Source organism: Paroedura picta, chromosome 4 (assembly GCF_049243985.1).
Source record: "Paroedura picta isolate Pp20150507F chromosome 4, Ppicta_v3.0, whole genome shotgun sequence".
Lineage (NCBI taxonomy): Eukaryota > Metazoa > Chordata > Lepidosauria > Squamata > Gekkonidae > Paroedura > Paroedura picta.
In genome coordinates this window covers 26,875,657-26,893,601 of record NC_135372.1, presented here as the reverse complement: position 1 = coordinate 26,893,601, position 17,945 = coordinate 26,875,657, and the positions used below count along the sequence as shown (strand labels likewise).

Here is a 17,945-nt window from a genome sequence, read left to right as displayed (position 1 = left end):
TCATCTCCAGACTACAGATATCAGTTCCCCTGGAGAAAATGGCCGCTTTGGAGCATGGGATCTATGGCCTTGTACCTCACTGAGGTCCCTGTCCTCCCCAGGTTCCATCCCCAAATCTACAGGGCTATCCCAACCTAGATTTGGAAACCTTACCCCTCCAGCCCCTGCTGTTAGCCAGGGGGAGCCTAGCAACCATAGTGGAGTGAAATTCACAAAAGTGATCTCCACCTTGTTTGGAAGCAGTTAACACAGACTGATTTCCGGAAAGATCCTGCTTCTGTAGCCGCTTACCCAGGATAGACATCCGTTTGCGTGTGCTGTTGAAATCCAGAAGCGCCAAGACCTTATAGGTCCTCTCCTTGCCCAGCTCGCTGATGGTGACAGTATCCTGAGTCCGGGAAAGAAAGACATAACCCATGTTCCTGGCCGCTGTCACAAGTGCCTCTTCATCTGGGGACGCAGCTTGATAAATCAGCTGGCCTATAAGGAGAGAGAGGCAGACACACACTGTTTTGGGAAACTTACTTTGGCCATATCATCCATGTCAATCAAGACGTGACTGAATGGCTAACAACAACAACAAATCCTATCACCCGTAGCCCTCCTCTCCTCCAAGCTACACGTATCCACCTCTTTCAACCTCTTCTCATAAGGGATGGATTCCAACCCCTCAACCATCATAGTGGCTATGCTATTCCATCTGATGAACCCCTTCATGGACAGTTGTGTGAAGGCTGGAGGATTTTGCTTTCTCCCATCTTGTGTTGGTGATTTTTAGTTTCAAGGTTTGGAAGGGGATTTTATGAGGTTATATGGGGGGTTATTATGTGATCCGCCTTGAGTCCAAGGAGGAAGGTGGACTATAAATTGAATTAATTAATTACTCACTTTAGATTTTATGCTCGTAGCAAAGCAGCCTAGTATCGCATTAGCCTTCTTAGCTGCCAAATCACACTGTTGGCTCGTATTCAACTTATTGTCCACCAGAACTCCTATGTCCCTTTCACATGTGCTCCTATCAAGTCAGGTATTTCCCATCTTATATTTACACATCACATTTTTATTACTCAAATGTAATCTCCCTATTGAAATTCTTTTTGTTGGCAATGGCTTAATTTTGCAATCTATCCAGATCTCCTTTTCTTTGGGGGATTAGCCACCCACCCAATTTAATGTCACTGCAAATTTGATGAACAGTGATTCATCATGGCTCAAAGAAGCTTAACATTCAAATGAAGAAGAGTTGGTTCTTATATGCTGCTTTTCCCTACCCGAAGGAGGCTCAAAGCGGCTTACAGTTGCCTTCCCATTCCTCTCCCCACAACAGACACCCTGTGGGGTGGGTGAGGCTGAGAGAGCCCTGATATCACTGAAGAAGAAGAAGAGTTGGTTCTTATATGCCGCTTTTCCCTACCCGAAGGAGGCTCAAAGCGGCTTACAGTCGCCTTCCCATTCCTCTCCCCACAACAGACACCCTGTGGGGTGGGTGAGGCTGAGAGAGCCCTGATATCACTGCCCGGTCAGAACAGTTTTATCAGAGCCATGGCGAGCCCAAGGTCACCCAGCTGGCTGCATGTGGGGGAGTGCAGAATCGAATCGGGCATGCCAGCTTAGAAGTCCGCACTCCTAACCACTACACCAAACTGGCTCTCTGCAGTTTGGTGTAGAGTCATAGAATCATACAGATGGAAGGGGCCATACAGGCCGTTTAGTCCAATCCCCTGCTCAATGCAGGATCAGCTAACCAGCCAATTACAAATCCGTGTGCCTGTGACCTTGTCCATCCCTGTTTTTACTAACTTTCTCCCAAGCATATTGTGGAGGATCTTATCAAAGGCCTTACTAAAACCAAGATATACCATACCCAGCACATTTTCTGCATTTACTAGACTAGTCACTCTATTAATAAATAAAAGTGCCCACCAACATGTTTTCCAGAGCCCACCAAGTCGAACTAGGAGGGGCAGGTGGGACGTTTCCTCAACAAAGCTTCTAATTGCCTATTAGAGATCTGATTGGCTGTGTCCATTTTTCAAACTGTTGCTTTGGTAGCCAATGCCACCACAACACAAGGATCTGCACTATGTTACTGAAGATGAGCTGTGACGGACATTTTGTCTGTGTCACCTCCAAAATGGCAGCCATTTTGTGAAATTTTGTTGCTGTACCCACCAGGCCCTCAGAATTCCCAGTGTACCCAAAGGTGCAAAAAGGGTAGGGACCCCTGACCCAGATATTTATATCTCAGTTAGAGGCAGCTGCCAGTACAGTTAAAAGGAATGTAAATACTTGTGAACTGGAACTAAAAGGCCAAAAGGCGGGTAAAGTCATCTCACTGTTTTTCTCCTCCACCATGACCGTGTGGCAGAGGGCGAGCAAACGCAGGAATTCTCTCAGAATGGGGCTCTCGTCCTGCTGAATGGTACTCATCAGCAAAGGGTCGTAAAATTCCAGCTTCGAGACCCAATGTTTATTCCAGCTTAAGAGGGCTTCCTGAAAGAAAAGCCAAAAAACGATCAGGAATGGATCAGGCCCAGCACTGCTGAATGTCAGCCATTGGGAATAATTGAACCTTTCTGAGAAGGAAGGCAAGATGGCAATGTTTCAATAAATAATAAAATGTTGTATTGCATAAAGCAGTTCTTTTAATCGGGGGGGGGGTCTATTTTTTTCTGTTCACACCTCCAGATCTGCCACACTCCACCCACCCCTGATGTAACCAGATCGATCCAGTACCACCTTCTGAAATCCAAAAGTTCCTTCCCAATAAAATCCTTTCTTGGCTCCACCCCCAGCTCCGCCTCTTCCTAAGATTCTAAACAGTGCCCAGGCAAATGCTGGGAGATCTAGGGGCGACGCCTGGGAAGCGAGGAGTCTGGGTAGAACATGATGTCACTTTCTGGTGATGGCCTATGATTTTCTTGTAATCTCTATGGTAAAGACCACAGAGACAGGAGAAATTTCTAGAGCATCATTATGGAGCCAGTTCAGTTCTCTAGCTCCTCAGCTTCTCAAGGGTTTTTTCGAGATTGGTGCTGGGGATAGGGAATTCCCCACTGTGCATACCTGCTGCCTAAATACTCTAGGACAAGGGTAGTCAAACTGCGGCCCTCCAGATGTCCATGGACTACAATTCCCAGAAGCCCCTGCCAGCGAATGCTGGCAGGGGGCTCCTGGGAATTGTAGTCCATGGACATCTGGAGGGCCGCAGTTTGACTACCCCTGCTCTAGGATTTCCATTTCTCTTATAGTATACCAGGCAGACATACTACAGCATAGCAGTAGGACATACAAATTGACGGATGTAAAATAATAAAGACAGAGGTTGGTTGGGGAATTGAGAGAAGGTGGAACCCTACATGCTTATACTGGATTTTCAGAGAAGATTCTTCACCTTAACACTGAGAAAAATCTTAAGGGGATTTTAAAAGGTTTTTAGTGGAACATAACTGGATAGCAGCCAGATGGAGTTGTGAGAGACGGAGGGATCGGGGCAAGGGGGCCTAGAGTTTCCAGGTATTCTTAGAGAGGACTGATGCCACTTCTAGATTTCAGAAGAAGACCCCACTTTTCTCTACCAGAAGGAATCTCAAAGCATCTCACAATCTTCTTCCCTTTCTCTCCCCACAACAGGCACCCTGTGAGGTAAGTGGAGCTGAGAGAACTCTGATATTACTGAGAGAACAGCACTATCAAGGCTGTGACAAGCCCAAGGTCACCCAGCTGGCGACATGTGGTGGAACGGAGAATCAAATCCGACTCACCAGATTAGGACTATTTCTAATCTCACCAGATTAGCCACTCTTGGCCACTACACCATGCTGGGTCTCACTTATCACTTATTTTAAAGTGATACTGTGGCAATTTGTTTATTATTTTCCCCCAGGGAACCAGGGGTGGGTGATCCCATGCCACCAGTGGTATACCAGCATCTTCAAGATCAAATGGTACCTACCTACATACAGAGGCTTACAACTGTTATGAGGTGGAAGGAGAAATGTTATCAGGCAAGGAATGTACATTTAAAATGTGCATTTCGGTGATAGAAGGGAAGGGTTTGGGGGAACTGAGCTTTGACCAGGATGTGACATCATACGGTGTAACATCACACCTCCACCGAGCTGCCTCTCCCCACCCTCCCAAGACACCACCCCCAAATCACCATCCCTCACAGATCTCGCTCTGAAGAAGGTTTGGCAGGGCTGTTTCATGACAGCTCTTCAGGTTACCTTTGACTCTAGTCCACACAAACACCCTGTGTTTGGCTCTGGGACACACAAACACCTCCCGGTATAACCCCCAGCCTCCTCCCAGCACCCCTTGCGACCTGCACGACTCTGAGCAGTGGCAGAATTAAAATTCAAAGAATGTTGGCATGATGCCTGGTGTGGCATCACTTCCAGAGGAAAACCAGAAGTCACGTTGCTCAAGGAATTGCTACAAGCTCTATGGCTTTGACATGTGGTATTATCACAGTTTGCAGCAATCCCTAGAGAGATGCAATATCACTTCTAGGTTTTCTTGAAAGTGATGGCCTGGTGCATACAATCCCAGCAAGCCCCCAATGTACTCCCCCCCCAGCTCCTCCCCCTCCGGTCGCTATGATCTGGCAACCCCCAGGCTGTGAAATTGCAACGCCATTCATGTTGGCTGTTTATTGCATTCCAGAGGGGAAACCGAAAACCCTCCAGTATATTGCACAGAGGTGGACTTCCTCCCCGTGTCTACAAACCTCCCTTCCCTCCTGCCAGCTTTATACAAGCCCTGCAGATCCCCTGTTCTCTTTTGCGCCTGCCAGCTCTTCTCCTTAAACGGCCCGTCTCATTTAAGGCAGGAATGTTTCACATACCACTGGGATGCCGTCGCTCCTCTTGTTCGAGCCTGAAAATATTTTTGAAAAGGAGGAAGGATGTCAAAGGCATGATCCAGACGTGACCTTACTGGTCGAGTGCAAATGAAGAGAATTCACAACAGGGGCCACTGTTTCGTATCGAAATTATTCTTTATCCTCTGTGAAGAATGGCACTGACTTGGGAGGCGATCGCAACGCTAAATCTTCTGTATGTAATATAGAAAATGGCATCAAGTCTCAGGTGGTTTAAAGCGCCCCTAGAGGATTTTTGAGGCGAGACACTGGCAGAGGTGGTTTGCCATTGCCTGTCTCCAGCAATCCTGGACTTCACTGATGGTCACCCATCCAGGTACTAACCAAGGCCAGCCCTGCTTAGCTCCCAAAATCTGATGAAACCAGGGCAGGGGTAGTCAAACTGTGGCCCTCCAGGTGTCCATGGACTACAATTCCCATGATCCCCATGCCAGCAAATGCTGGCAGGGGCTCATGGGAATTGTAGTCCATGGACATCTGGAGGTCTGCAGTTTGACTACCTCTGGACCAGGGTGTAGTCTGCACGGGGCTTTTAACCCACTCTCTGCTTGTATGATTGACCAATTGAGTACCATCTATATGCTGAAATTTTTGTTTTTCGAGTTCAAGGCACATATTATATTATCCAAATGTTTGTGATTAATCTTTGCTGTACAGCATGTTTTTAAATGTTCAAACACTGATTTTGTTGGAGGTACCGATAAATACAAGTTTAATTTTATCGAGAGCTTATGTTTTTATTCCTGGGAGTGGTTGTGTAGGTAAAGCCCCAGCTCACTGCTTTGCCTGGTGGCTTTTAATGCTGTTAAGACGGGCCTGAGCAGCTTCCTGTCTAAGTACTAACTAAGGTCACCCCTACTTAGCTTCCAAGACCTGACAAGATCAGACCAACCTGGCCCATTCAGGTCAGAAGGGTTTCCCCAACCTCTCCAGGTCATGTTGTGATACCCACCAGACTACCTGCAGACCATCATGTACCACGTAAAACCCAATCCCCTGCGCCAATACAGCCACCCTCCCTTTTTAATCCTGAGCTATCTCTGTGGCTTAACATTACCGTATATCTTCCCGTCAATGCAACATTTCTTGAAAGTCATGACGTTTTGGGTCAAGGTGCCGGTCTTATCGGAGAAGATATACTGGATCTGTCCTAGCTGGTCATTCAGACTGGTGCTCCGAGCCTTGGCAGGAGTATCTTTGGGCATGTAATACATGTCCAGATCCCAGTTGATGAAACAGCTATTGACCAGGTAGATAAACTCAAACCTAGGGAAAGAAACATAGTGTCAATAACGCAAAGAATATGTCACCCGAAGAGTCATTAACACGTGGAATTCACAACCGCAGAAAGAGGTGGCACCTACAAACAAAGAAAACTTCAAAGGGGGGGGGGGTTGGATAAACATCTGGAGCAGAGGTCCATGAGTGGCTATTAGTGACAAGGTATAGAGGGAATGCTCCATCCGGGGCAGTGATGCTCTGTTTGATTGGTGCTTAGGGAGCAATAATGGCAGGGCTTCTGGAGTTCTGGTCCTGATGGTGGACCTCCTTCCTGATGGCACCTGGGTTTTGACCACTGTGTGACACTAAGTGTTGGAGTGGATGGGCCATTGGCCTGATCCAGCATGGCTTCTCTTCTGTTCTTAAGCCTGATTTGAGTACCCACCTCCCGGCCAGAACATGGATTTCAGAAGGCCAACATGGCCAGTGTTGAATCGATGTGCCAGCATCTCCTCTTGTCAGGTGACTACAGGTCTTGGAAAGGGATGCTTCCTGAATGTTTCCTTGCCTGAATTTCTCTCTAGATTTTTGAGTTCTGAATGACTTGGTCTTCCCTGGAATTGAAGTGTCAGCAATTCTCCGTTGTTCCAGTTTAGTTCTGTGCACATTCCCACAGCCTCATAGTAGCATCACATCAAGAAAGGTCATGGGAAGGTTTCTGAGAGTAGCCAGGTTGACCGGTTGTAGAACAGTTAGAGCTGACTCTGAACTCAAATCTAACCATTCCTCTGTTAAAGTGTCCATTGGGAACATGGCAAAGGGGGAATTCCAATTCTGGAGTTAATCTTAGAAAAGCTCCAAAGCAACCTGAAATTACTGACTAGCAATATGCGTGGGAGAAAGGGGGAAATACTGGAACAAACACAGCATGGGCTCTTTTCTAATCTTGAATGTTCCCTTTTAATTTAAAAAACGGATACTGTGTAATACTAAAAGAAGAGTTGGCAAAAAGACTAACTACCTCGACAAAAAGGCTAACTATCTCTACAATCATATCTTTGAAAAAGAAGAAGAGTTGGTTCTTCTATGCCGCTTTTCTCTACCCGAAGGAAGCTCAAAGCAGCTTACAGACGCCTTCCTTTTCCTCTCCCCACAACAGACACCCTGTGAGGTGGATGAGGCTGAGAGAGAGCTCTGTCAGAACAGTTTTATCAGTGCCGGGGCGAGCCCAAGGTCAATCATTTGGCTACATGTGGGGGAGTGCAGAATCGAACCCGACATGCCAGATTAGAAGTCCGCACTCCTAACCACTTCACCAAACTGACTCTCTATTTGCCATTGACATGATGCTAACCCAGCACCAGCAAATACAGATGGACTGGGGGGCAGTGCCTGGGGAGGGTGGAGTTCCTGGGAATGTGACATCACATCCTCTGTGACAAGCTAGGAATTCCTCCAGTCTCTAAAGCTGGGGAAATTTCTAGAGTATCACAGAAGCTGTGATGTCACTTCTGGGTAGAGGTTCAGAGAATCATCCAGGAGATGATCTATTTCTACAAGGTTTTGTGGTTCTTACCATAGAGACTGGGAAAATCCCTAGAGCAGTCTTTTTCAAACTTTTGACCATGGAAGAGCCCCTGAAATAATTTTTCGGGCTTTTCACGTCTCCCTGCCACACCCCCAGAAATGCCATGTCACTGGAAATGCAGCCATTAAAAGGAGTACACTGAATGTTGCAGGTAAACAAATGAATCTATAAACATATAGAGGATGGAGCAGAGTTGTTCTCTCTTGCTCCAGAGGGACGGACCAGAATCTATGGGATGAAATTAATTCAAAAGAAATCCCATCTAAACATCAGGAAGATGTTCCTGACAGTCAGAGTGGTTTCTCAGTGGAACAGGCTTCCTCGGGAGGTGGTGGGTTCTCCATCTTTGGAAATTTTTAAACAGAGGCTGGATAGCCATCTGATGGAGAGGCTGATTCTGTGAAGGGGGTGGCAGGTTACACTGGATGAGCGACAGGGTTGTGAGTGTCCTGCATAGTGCAGTGGGTTGGACTAGATGACCCAGGAGGTCCCTTCCAACTCTAAGATTCTATGATTCTAAGAATCCATGCAGGCTCAACAGTTTAATGAGAAAACCTTCTAACTGGAGAGTGCCATTTTCCAACAGAATTTTCAACAAGAGGGGAGGTAATCCCTGCCCTAGAGTATCAACTTGAAGACCACCCCATTTTTCCTTCTGCTCCTCAAATTATTGAGCGTGCGAGGCTGAGCCCAGCGTGTCAACTGTGACTGGGAAAAAGGCAACCCAGCCATTGGGCAGTATCCAGAAAGAGTTCACCAATGAAAAGTGAGATGTTGCTGAGAATGGACGTTCTGTTTGGGCAGCCCCAAAAGCAACCCCTTTCCGCGCAGTCTGCCATCCTCATTGCATGACAGGCGGAGGGGCTGAAACCTACGTGATCAGCATGGCCATCGGCAACACGAAGCTCAGGAGGATGATGAACCCCCAGAAGGCATAGAAGGCATGCTTGGCTGGGCTGGTGTTGGTGTAGAACGCAGAGAGGTAGCTGTGTTCCTGGCGGAACTTGGTCACGTAGAGGCCAGAGCCCACCGCAAGGCCAAACGATGTCAGTATGAGCACCAGGGAGATCTGCAGTGGGGAAAAGGGAAAACAAGAACCTGAGCTCACACAACAGGCCAATAAATCTTGTGTGAGGAGTTCCCATGGACTGCAGTGTTTCAAACTGAGAGCGCTCTTCTTGAAGGTTTTCTGCACTGACTATGAACAGAAGCAAGATGTCACAAGATGTCATAGTCCCATTGTATACGGCACTGATCAGACCACACCTGGAGTACTGTGTGCAGTTCTGGAGCCCTCACTTCAAGAAGGACGTAGATAAAATTTAAAGGGTACAGAGGAGAGCGACGAGGATGATCTGGGGCCAAGGGACCAAGCCCTATGAAGATAGGTTGAGGGACTTGGGAATGTTCAGCCTGGAGAAAAGGAGGTTGAGAGGGGACATGATAGCCCTCTTTAAGTATTTGAAAGGTTGTCACTTGGAGGAGGGCAGGATGCTGTTTCTGTTGGCTGCAGAGGAGAGGACACACAGTAATGGGTTTAAACTTCAAGTACAACAATATAGGCTAGATATCAGGGAAAAAAATTCACAGTCAGAGTAGTTCAGCAGTGGAATAGGCTGCCTAAGGAGGTGGTGAGCTCCCCCTCACTGGCAGTCTTCAAGCAAAGGTTGGATACACACTTTTCTTGGATGCTTTAGGATGCTTTGGGCTGATCCTGCGTTGAGCAGGGGGTTGGACTAGATGGCCTGCATGGCCCCTTCCAACTCTATGATTCTATGATTCTATGATTCTATGATTCTATGATTCTATGATTCTATGATTCTATGATTCTATGATTCTATGAAGCAGGGCCTTTTCAGCTGTGGGACCTCACCCTGGAATTCTCCTTTCTGCTGTTGATTGGTTATTGCTGGAGCCAGCGTCCAGCAAAGGCTGCGTGAATTTTGTTATATTCAGTGACTTGCTTGGACTGGGGGGGGGGGGGGGGTCCTCCAATTTATGCCCTCCTCTCTGTGCTGATGTCGCAATCCTAGCTTTTACATGAATCTTGAGTTCGTGTTGTGCTGACTACTTTGTGAGGGATGGGATTACGGTTTTTGCTGTGTGCATCCTATGTTTTACATTTTTAAGATTTAAGATTACATTTTAAGACAATTCGATTTGTATAATCCAAGGAGCTGGATTAAAGGATGCCAAACCTTTTTGGCTGAATCCAAAAGGTTTTGAGTATGGCTTTTTTGGTGCACATGCTTCCCTTCCCAGACAGTGAAGAACATTTCCTCTGTCTGAGAAGAGGGGGAATGCCTAATCAACTGATTTATCACTATCAGCTGATTGGCTCAGCACTCTTTAAAAATGTCCCCCTATGCTGTTGTTGGTAGCGCTGCCAACAAAGGCATGGGGATTCATTTAAAGCAGTGGTCCCCAACCTTTATGAGGCTGGGGACCGGCAGGGCATTGGGCCGCGCCCGCGGTGACCACGCCCGCGCGGGCCACGGCCACACGTCGGGCCGCGCCCGTGGGCCACGCCCGCACATCGGGCTGCACCCGCAGGCCACACCTGCGGATTGGGCCGCGTGGGCACAGCCCGCGCGGGCGCAGCCCAGCCCTGATTCCCTCTCCCCGCCCTCCCGCAGTAAGTAGCTTCCCGGGCCGCAAGCTTGCGGCCTGGGAAGTTTTTTACTGCGGGGGGGGGGCAGGGAGAGGGAGCCGCGGCCCGGCGCCATGGCCTTTGCAGCCCGGCACCGGGCCGCAGCCCGCAGGTTGGGGACCACTGATTTAAAGAATGCCCTGCATAACAGCTGATACTGATAGGCATGGTGCTATTTAAATTATTTCCAAAGACTTTGCAAGCAGCCATGCCAGCTTGGGAGGGATTTAAAGGGATTGGGTGGCGTGCCTGTCATTATCAGCTGTTCAACGTGCCACACTCTCTTTAAATGCTCCCCTTTAAGTGCACAGGCAAAGCTGCCTGTAAAGGTTGGGGGAGTGAGCAGCACGTCGAACAGCTGATAATGACAGGCACTCCACGGCAATTAAGTAAAAGGTAAAGGTATCCCCTGTGCAAGCACTGAGTCATGTCTGACCCTTGGGGTGACGCCCTCCAGCGTTTTCATGGCAGACTCAATACGGGGTGGTTTGCCAGTGCCTTCCCCAGTCATTACCATTTACCCTCCAGCAAGCTGGGTACTCATTTTACCGACCTCGGAAGGATGGAAGGCTGAGTCAACCTTGAGCCGGCTGCTGGGATTGAACTCCCAGCCTCATGGTCAGAGCTTTCAGACGGCTGCCTTACTACTCTGCGCCACAAGAGGCTCTTACGGCAATTAAATCCTTCCCCAAATTTGGGAAGGGATTTAAAGGGAGCAGCACGCCCATCACTATCAGCTGTTTGGCAGGTGCTCCGTTCCCTCAGCCTTATCAAGTGGGAACTGAGAAGTGTGGGGGGGGAGGGACATTTAAACAGGCTGAATCGTTGAATCACTGAATTGCAAGTCAGCCACCACTGATTTGGATCATGTAAATGCAGGGGATGAGTGGTTCAGCTCAGATAGGTCCAATAATTACCTGAATCAGTACCGATTTGGGTTGCTTTTCAGCTTATCCAAACCAAATTGCCTGTGCCTAGCCATGAGTCCCCAATGAGGTGCCCATTTGGTACCATCACTGTTTCTTGTGCCCACTAAGGGTTCAGGGGCAAGACCAGGTAGGGCTTTTCCCCAGGAAGGTTTCTGATCAGCAGTTACAGATCAGATTGGCAGTACAGATTTTTTTAAAATGTTGTTTGGTATCAGCTGCCACCTCAGCACAGGGATCTGCCCTTCATGACTTCAGCAGCCATTTTGTGTCTGGCTCTGCTTCCCACAACAGTTATTTTGTGGCAGCCATTTTGCGGTTGTGCCCATCACTCTGGGTCGTTCCGCACTCGTCCAAAATAGCACAATGGTTACACATTGAAATCGCTACAGTTTTGCCATTATGCACAACGTCGTTGACAATCTGCCACACTCCTGAAACCGATCCGCAAAAAGTGCTTCGTTGTAGCGCTTTCAGGGAAATCCCAAAAAGTGGATTCACCCTCCGGAAAGCGCTACACTCCTGCAACCAATCTGCAACACTAGCGAAAAAGTTCTGTGTATTACCATTGTTGCAGTTTCTGCAAAGTCCCTCCCCCTGGCTCTCTCCTCTGATCTTCCGGCAAAGCGATCACCATTTTTTTTTCTCCGAGCGAGCGGAGATCAACGCACCGGCAAGCCTTCGTTTACCCAGCGAGGCTTCTCCGGCTGCAGTCCTTCTGTTTAAAGTCACCAAACACAAGCAACACAGAGGCCCGTTTGCTGGTTTATTTTCCCTTTATTTTTCACACTGTTTTCAGCCGAAAATCACGCCCGTGGGGGGGGGGGATTTTTTTTTCCACTCGGAGGGAGCGTGGCAACAATGAAACGGCAGCTCAAACACCACCTGCTAGCTGGATGGGTCTCTCCGTTGCAACGAATCAACGCAGATTCGTTGCAACGTGTGTGTGTTTTTTTTAAAAAACCTTCCTTAAAGGGAAAGGGGCTGTTTGGGATCATGATAATGACCGCCCATTGGCTGCTTGACGGCCAGGGGCGGGACGAGCTCGGCAATATCGCTTCCTGGCTAGCGATTTTTGCCGAGACCGGAAACCTGTGGGAAACGATAGAAACGCAACTGGATTCCACTACAAAGGCAGGTATGCATAATGACAAATTCCACTATTTACAATAGAGATTTTTCGTTCCGCAACCAATTTGCAACATGGATCCCGGTGCGGAATGGCCCTCTGTGTTAGAATTCCAAAGGTGCCCACAGGCACCCCCCAAAATTTGTGGACCCCTGAAATAAATGTTGGACACTCTATGGCTACAATCACACTCCCCACCACCTATTTCCTGTTCCCAAGTTTTTGTCGACCTCAAAAGGGCTCACCAGCAGTACAATGCGATCCATTAGACGGTTGAGCTTGGTTTTTTTCAGTTTGATCTTGCCACAGTTTTTCATTATTTTGGAATCGGAACCTGCACCAGAGGGAGTCAGGAAAGAAACATGTTTCTACTACCAGATAAATCCCTCCCCACCACCTCTGTGGGATCCCAGGTGCCCCACAGCCATGTCCAGATGGCTACCCTGGCTCACCTGCATAGATGACGAGGCCATAGCAGACCTCTGTATTCCGGATCCTACAGCCACGCAATAAGATCTGCTCACTGTCCAGAGGGTATGTCTCACCACGCCATTCCAGGGTGCCAATAAAATTATGCAGTCTGCTGTTTGGCTCTTCACAAGTCACCTTCCCTAAGCCACCGAAACACAAGATGCGGTCTTCCAATTTACTGCACATGGTTCTTCACCTACTCACTCCTCTCTGTCTCTCTCTGTCACACACACACATGGTGTGTGTGACTGAGAGAGGCCCCCTTGGGTTGCCAACAGAGGTATGACAGAGGTGAGACAGATTGGGTTGTACCGGGTTGTGATATTCCTGGAGATTTGAGGGGGTGGAACCCAGGTTTGGGGAAGGACCTCAGTATGGAATGATGCCATAATGTCCACCCACCAAATCAGCCTTTTTCTCCAGGGGAACTCATCCTGATTGTCTGGAGATTCTGGGAGATCGCCTGGCCCCCTCTAGAGATTGGCATCTCTGTAGCATACCAAACAGGATGCATTACTGGCCTTCAGGACCTCCATTCCACCACATGGGTGTCAAGGGTAGAGTGTTGGATTCTAATCCCTTCTCTGCCTTGAAACTGTGAGCCTGGCCAGCCTCTTTCTCTCTCTCTCTCTCTCTCAGACTAAATGTCAAGATCCTGTTCATTTATTTTATTATATTTATATACCGACCTCCCCTGTGGCTCAGGGCAGTTTACAATGAAAGATTTTTCATGGTACAGTACAAGGAACATGTTCATTTGGAACATATAACATTTCAAAAGGAAACATTAGTAACAATAAAATATTTAACACAACACTTGGTCATTAGAACATTTCCATTCTGTAGCTCAGCGGTTGTAGCTGTTTGCTGTTCTGTGGTTTCAATTCTTCCATCTGAAAAACATAGTTGGTGATGGGAGGGGCCTCTGGGTGGTGATTTTGGGGGGGGGACGCTTCACTGGCCTTGACAGGAAGCTTGGGGAAAGAGTTCCATTTTGCAGGCACTGCGGGGTTGTTTTAAGTCGGGCAGGGCCCTAATCTCTTCTGGGAGCTCCTTCCACCAGGTGGGGGCCAAGACAGAGAAATCCCTGGCCCTGGTCAAGGCCAGGTGAGCCTCCCTTCTTCACATGAAGAAGAATACTGTATTTGCTGGCATATAAGACTACTTTTCCCCCTGAAAACATGCCTCCAAGTGCGGGGGGGGGTCGTCCTATACGCCGGGTGCACTTCAGTTGGGATAGACATAGCTGCCCATAGTGGGCTCCCGATGCCCGCCCACCTCATTCTACATACCATCCAGTATCGTGTGGTATCCAGCGTGACCGTGGTGGGTCATCAGCGTGGCTGCAGAGAGCATCACCAGCGAGACAGGGGTGCCAGCCTTTTCGGCGTGACCGGCCCGTTCTGCTCTGCGGGAAGCAGCGGCGCTCCGGCCCGCCCCTTGTCTACGCAGAGCTCGCACATGCGCACTTGCGCACTAGTCACAGGTCACAGGTAGATGCAGAGGTGGGGCCAAGTATATAACAAACTCTATATTTTGAGTGGAAATGTTGGGGGGTCGTCTTATACACCTAGTTGTCTTATACTCCGGCAAATACGGTGTTTATTTTTATACCCTGCTTTTCACTGCCCAAAGACGTCTCAGAGCGGCTTACAATTGCCTTGCCTTCCTCTCCTCATAACTGACACCCTGTGAAGTAGGTGAGATTGAGGGAGCTCTGACAGGACTGCTCTGGGGGAACAACTTTAACAGGACTGGGTCAGGCCAAGTCTGGGTCAGGCCAAGGTCAGGACTGGGTCTGGGTCAGGCCAAGGTCAGCCAACTTGCTGCATGTACAGAAGGAGCAGGGAATCAAACCCAGCTCTCCAGATTAGAAGCCACTGGGGTAGGGACCTCAGTGGAGTATAATGTCACAGAGTCCACCCTCCAAAGTAGCTATTTTCTCTAGGGAAACTGATCTCTATTGTCTGCAGATCAGCTGTAATTTTGGGCGATCTCCAAGCCCTACTTGGAAATGGGCAACCTTCATGCCTGGAGTCCTGTCCTTCCACCAATCACACCTGCCTCCTTGAGTTTTATGATGGAAGAAAGGTGGAACATAAATGGAATAAACCACAATTCGTTCTGTGCACTGCTATTTTAAGGATGCCTGAACTCTGGCCTCAGGCCTACCCCTAAGAAGATAAATAAAAGCGACAAGGACTCTCACTGACCGTCAAAGGTCACCATGTTCTCCACATTGGCTAGCTCTTGGTGGGTTATCAGGAGGGCTTGTCTATACTTCAGATTTGTCTCTCTGAAAATGGAAAACCACAAATAAAAACCATAAAAATACTAATTATGAAATCCTCTGGCAGCATAACCCTATTTTATTGCCTCCCAACTCACCAATCCAACATGGGCCAAATAGCCCTATCCCAGCATGCACTGCCAGCTGACCTTGGGGGGGGATGGGACGCCTTCTGCCCTACGTGTTCAAGGCATCCTCAGGAGGAACCCCAGGTCTTTCATTGCTAGAAGATTTTTAAAAACTTTCCCCGGTTGATTGAATGCTTCCTGATACTATGAATGCTTCCTGATTCATTTCACAGTTAAATTAAACGAATGCTTCCCAATGCATTTGATTGCTGATTGAAAAGTTCCAATTTGTATAAAAATTCCCCAGGTGAATACAGATGTCTCCCCACATTTCATAATTTGGTAGGTCAATTTCTAGTTGATAAAGCTCCCCTTATTTTTGTTGCAGGTCTTGGAGGGCTTCTTGGTGACCAGATTTTAACACTGGTAAAGCAGGACACCATTGACCAGGGGGGTTCTTGATTAAAAAAAACAATATTTCATAGAACGCATAGAATGCAAAAATAGTATTATAATATATATTTTTTTAATTTCAACATCAGTACAATTTGCCAGGTGCCCCCAGATGTCCCTCCAAAAGTGTGTCAATCTGGTCTCCAAAGAGGACATGCTAAGCTATGGAGATTATTCTCCTGATCTAGGCACCCTATAGGCCTATATGGGCCTTCCGTGCTATGCTCTGGGTTGGGAAATATCTTGAGACTTTGGGGGTAGAGGGCGTGGGAATTGGAGACAGGGAAGGACCTCAGTGGAGTCCCCCCTCCACAGCAGCCTTTTCTCCAGGGGGAACTGATCCCTTGAGCCTGGAGATGAACTATAATTCCAGGGGACCTCCAGGCCCCACATGGAGATTGCCATCCCTATATTAATCCCCCAGTCCCATGCACTCCCCAGCAGCTCACAAGACCTGAGGAGCTTTTGCCCAAGGCTGGCCAGTTCCTTTGACTAGAAAACAACGTTACCCATCTATGTCCATGGTTTCCACGTAACAGAGGCTGCTGGGTTCTGAACTGGACAGCAGGAGCAGGTCTGCCTTGAAAAACCAAAGGAGAAAGAGGAGATTGTCCATCAGAGGTCAGGTTGCCAACTTGGTAAATTCCTGGAGGGTTTTTTTTGGGGGGGGGCTGGAAAAGACAGGAATTAGATGAAGGGAGGGACCACAACAGGGTCAAATGCCGTAGAATCCCTCCTCCAAAGCTGTAGTTTTCTCCAGGGGGGGCTAATCTCTGTCACTAATTTTGTTAATTTTGGAGAGCTCCAGTTCCCACCTGGAGGTTGGCAACCTTATCATTTCCAGGACCCTAGTCAACCTACATAAAGTTCTTCGGTGTTCTCCTGTTCAAGAGCCACCTACCACCTGCCATACTGCCAGATGATGACACCTTCGTCTATCTGGGAACCACCAACAAACCTGGGCTGAATCTGCATGGAGCTTTTCTTGCAATCCCAGGTCGATTCAGTCCCTGCCGTCTACACTGAATGTGATTTCATTTATTTTTCATCTGCAACAAGCATGATTGATCCGGAGTGACCCTACCTTTCCCCTGTGACATCCTGGAGTGGATATAACCCTCGATATTTGAAAAATCGGCATGAGTAAAGGAGCACCTCCCTGCTTTTCCTTCAACAAACTTGCTCCCTAGAGCCTCCAATACTGAGGAAAAGCCCTGATTGGCCATGGCATCAGTTCAAAGGCTTACTTGTTCCCAGGTTGCAAGGCTTCCCTTAAAAGGGAAGTCCAAACTTCTCTTGGCAGAAGCTCCAGAAGCAGTAACTTCTCTCAGCAGAGATTTGCCTCTGGGATTTATTCCCCCTCCTCTGCTGTCTCCAATCCTCTCCTCCCCAGCCCCTTCAAGAAAAGAAAGAGGCTCCTGCTGCGCTTGGCTACCCCCCCCCCCCCCGCTTCTGAGCTTCCCTAATCACATGCAGAACACTTTTCTATTTCAACAGGGGGGGGGAATAGAGGAAGACCCAAGTTCAAATCGATCTGAATTCAGCAAGATCCACAATGGAATAAACAAAGTAAATGCAGAATCAGTCCTGGACTATTCTATTTATACCTCACCGGTCTTTTCCAGAAGCACTGCCTTAACATGTCCAGTCCCGTCCCCCCCCCCGAGAGCAACCGACCAAGCTAATGAAACACAGGCAAATAGCAGAGCTCGCTTACTGGTACAAAGCTGTCCTTACGGAGGCAAACAACATCTCCCACTTGTATGTCCTGCCACTGCTTCTTGCAAAATCTGTGACAAAAAACAAACAAAATAATCTTTAATCTGAGGAGCTGGGTTTCATTCCTCACCCCTCCTCCACATGCAACCAGCTGGGTGACCTTGGTCTAGTCACAGTCCTGTTAGAACTGTTCTCACAGAGAAGTTCTGTCAGTGCTCTCTCAGCCCTACCGATCTCTCAGAGTGTCTGTTGTGGGGAAAGGAAGGGAAAGTGACTGTAAGCCACTTTGAGACTCTTTCAGGTAGAGAAACAACTCTTCTCCCATGATGGTCTCCCATTCAAATACTAAACCAGGCTGACTCTTCTTAGCTTCTGAGACCTGATAGGGCCATTCATGTCAGGGTGAGGGCTATATAGAACCTCCATATTCAAAGGCAATGTACCTCAGAATACCAGTAGTGGGAAGTTAGGGCCTCTATGCAGGATTTCCAGGGTTATCTGATTGTTTACTTTGGGAAACAGTGAACACGTGGACTGATTCGTCA

The 17,945-nt window shown here is 48.1% G+C and overlaps 1 protein-coding gene across 7 annotated transcripts in view; it reads right to left on the bottom strand.

Annotated features, from left to right (window-relative positions):
- Positions 1-17,945, bottom strand: part of ATP8B3 (ATPase phospholipid transporting 8B3) — an 81,552-nt gene that overhangs the window by 22,607 nt on the left and 41,000 nt on the right. For all 7 annotated transcript variants that reach the window (XR_013229959.1, XM_077332059.1, XM_077332057.1 and 4 more), the window contains exons 7-16: positions 17,399-17,471; positions 16,191-16,261; positions 15,084-15,166; positions 12,852-13,010; positions 12,645-12,733; positions 8,570-8,763; positions 5,943-6,151; positions 4,850-4,881; positions 2,337-2,493; positions 292-480 (exon numbers count right to left, since the gene is read on the bottom strand). Coding sequence is in view for 6 of the 7 variants with exons in the window: in XM_077332059.1 (XP_077188174.1) it covers positions 292-480; positions 2,337-2,493; positions 4,850-4,881; positions 5,943-6,151; positions 8,570-8,763; positions 12,645-12,733; positions 12,852-13,010; positions 15,084-15,166; positions 16,191-16,261; positions 17,399-17,471 (1,256 nt within the window). In the remaining variant the exon portion in view is untranslated. The remainder of the gene's footprint in view (positions 1-291; positions 481-2,336; positions 2,494-4,849; positions 4,882-5,942; positions 6,152-8,569; positions 8,764-12,644; positions 12,734-12,851; positions 13,011-15,083; positions 15,167-16,190; positions 16,262-17,398; positions 17,472-17,945) is intronic.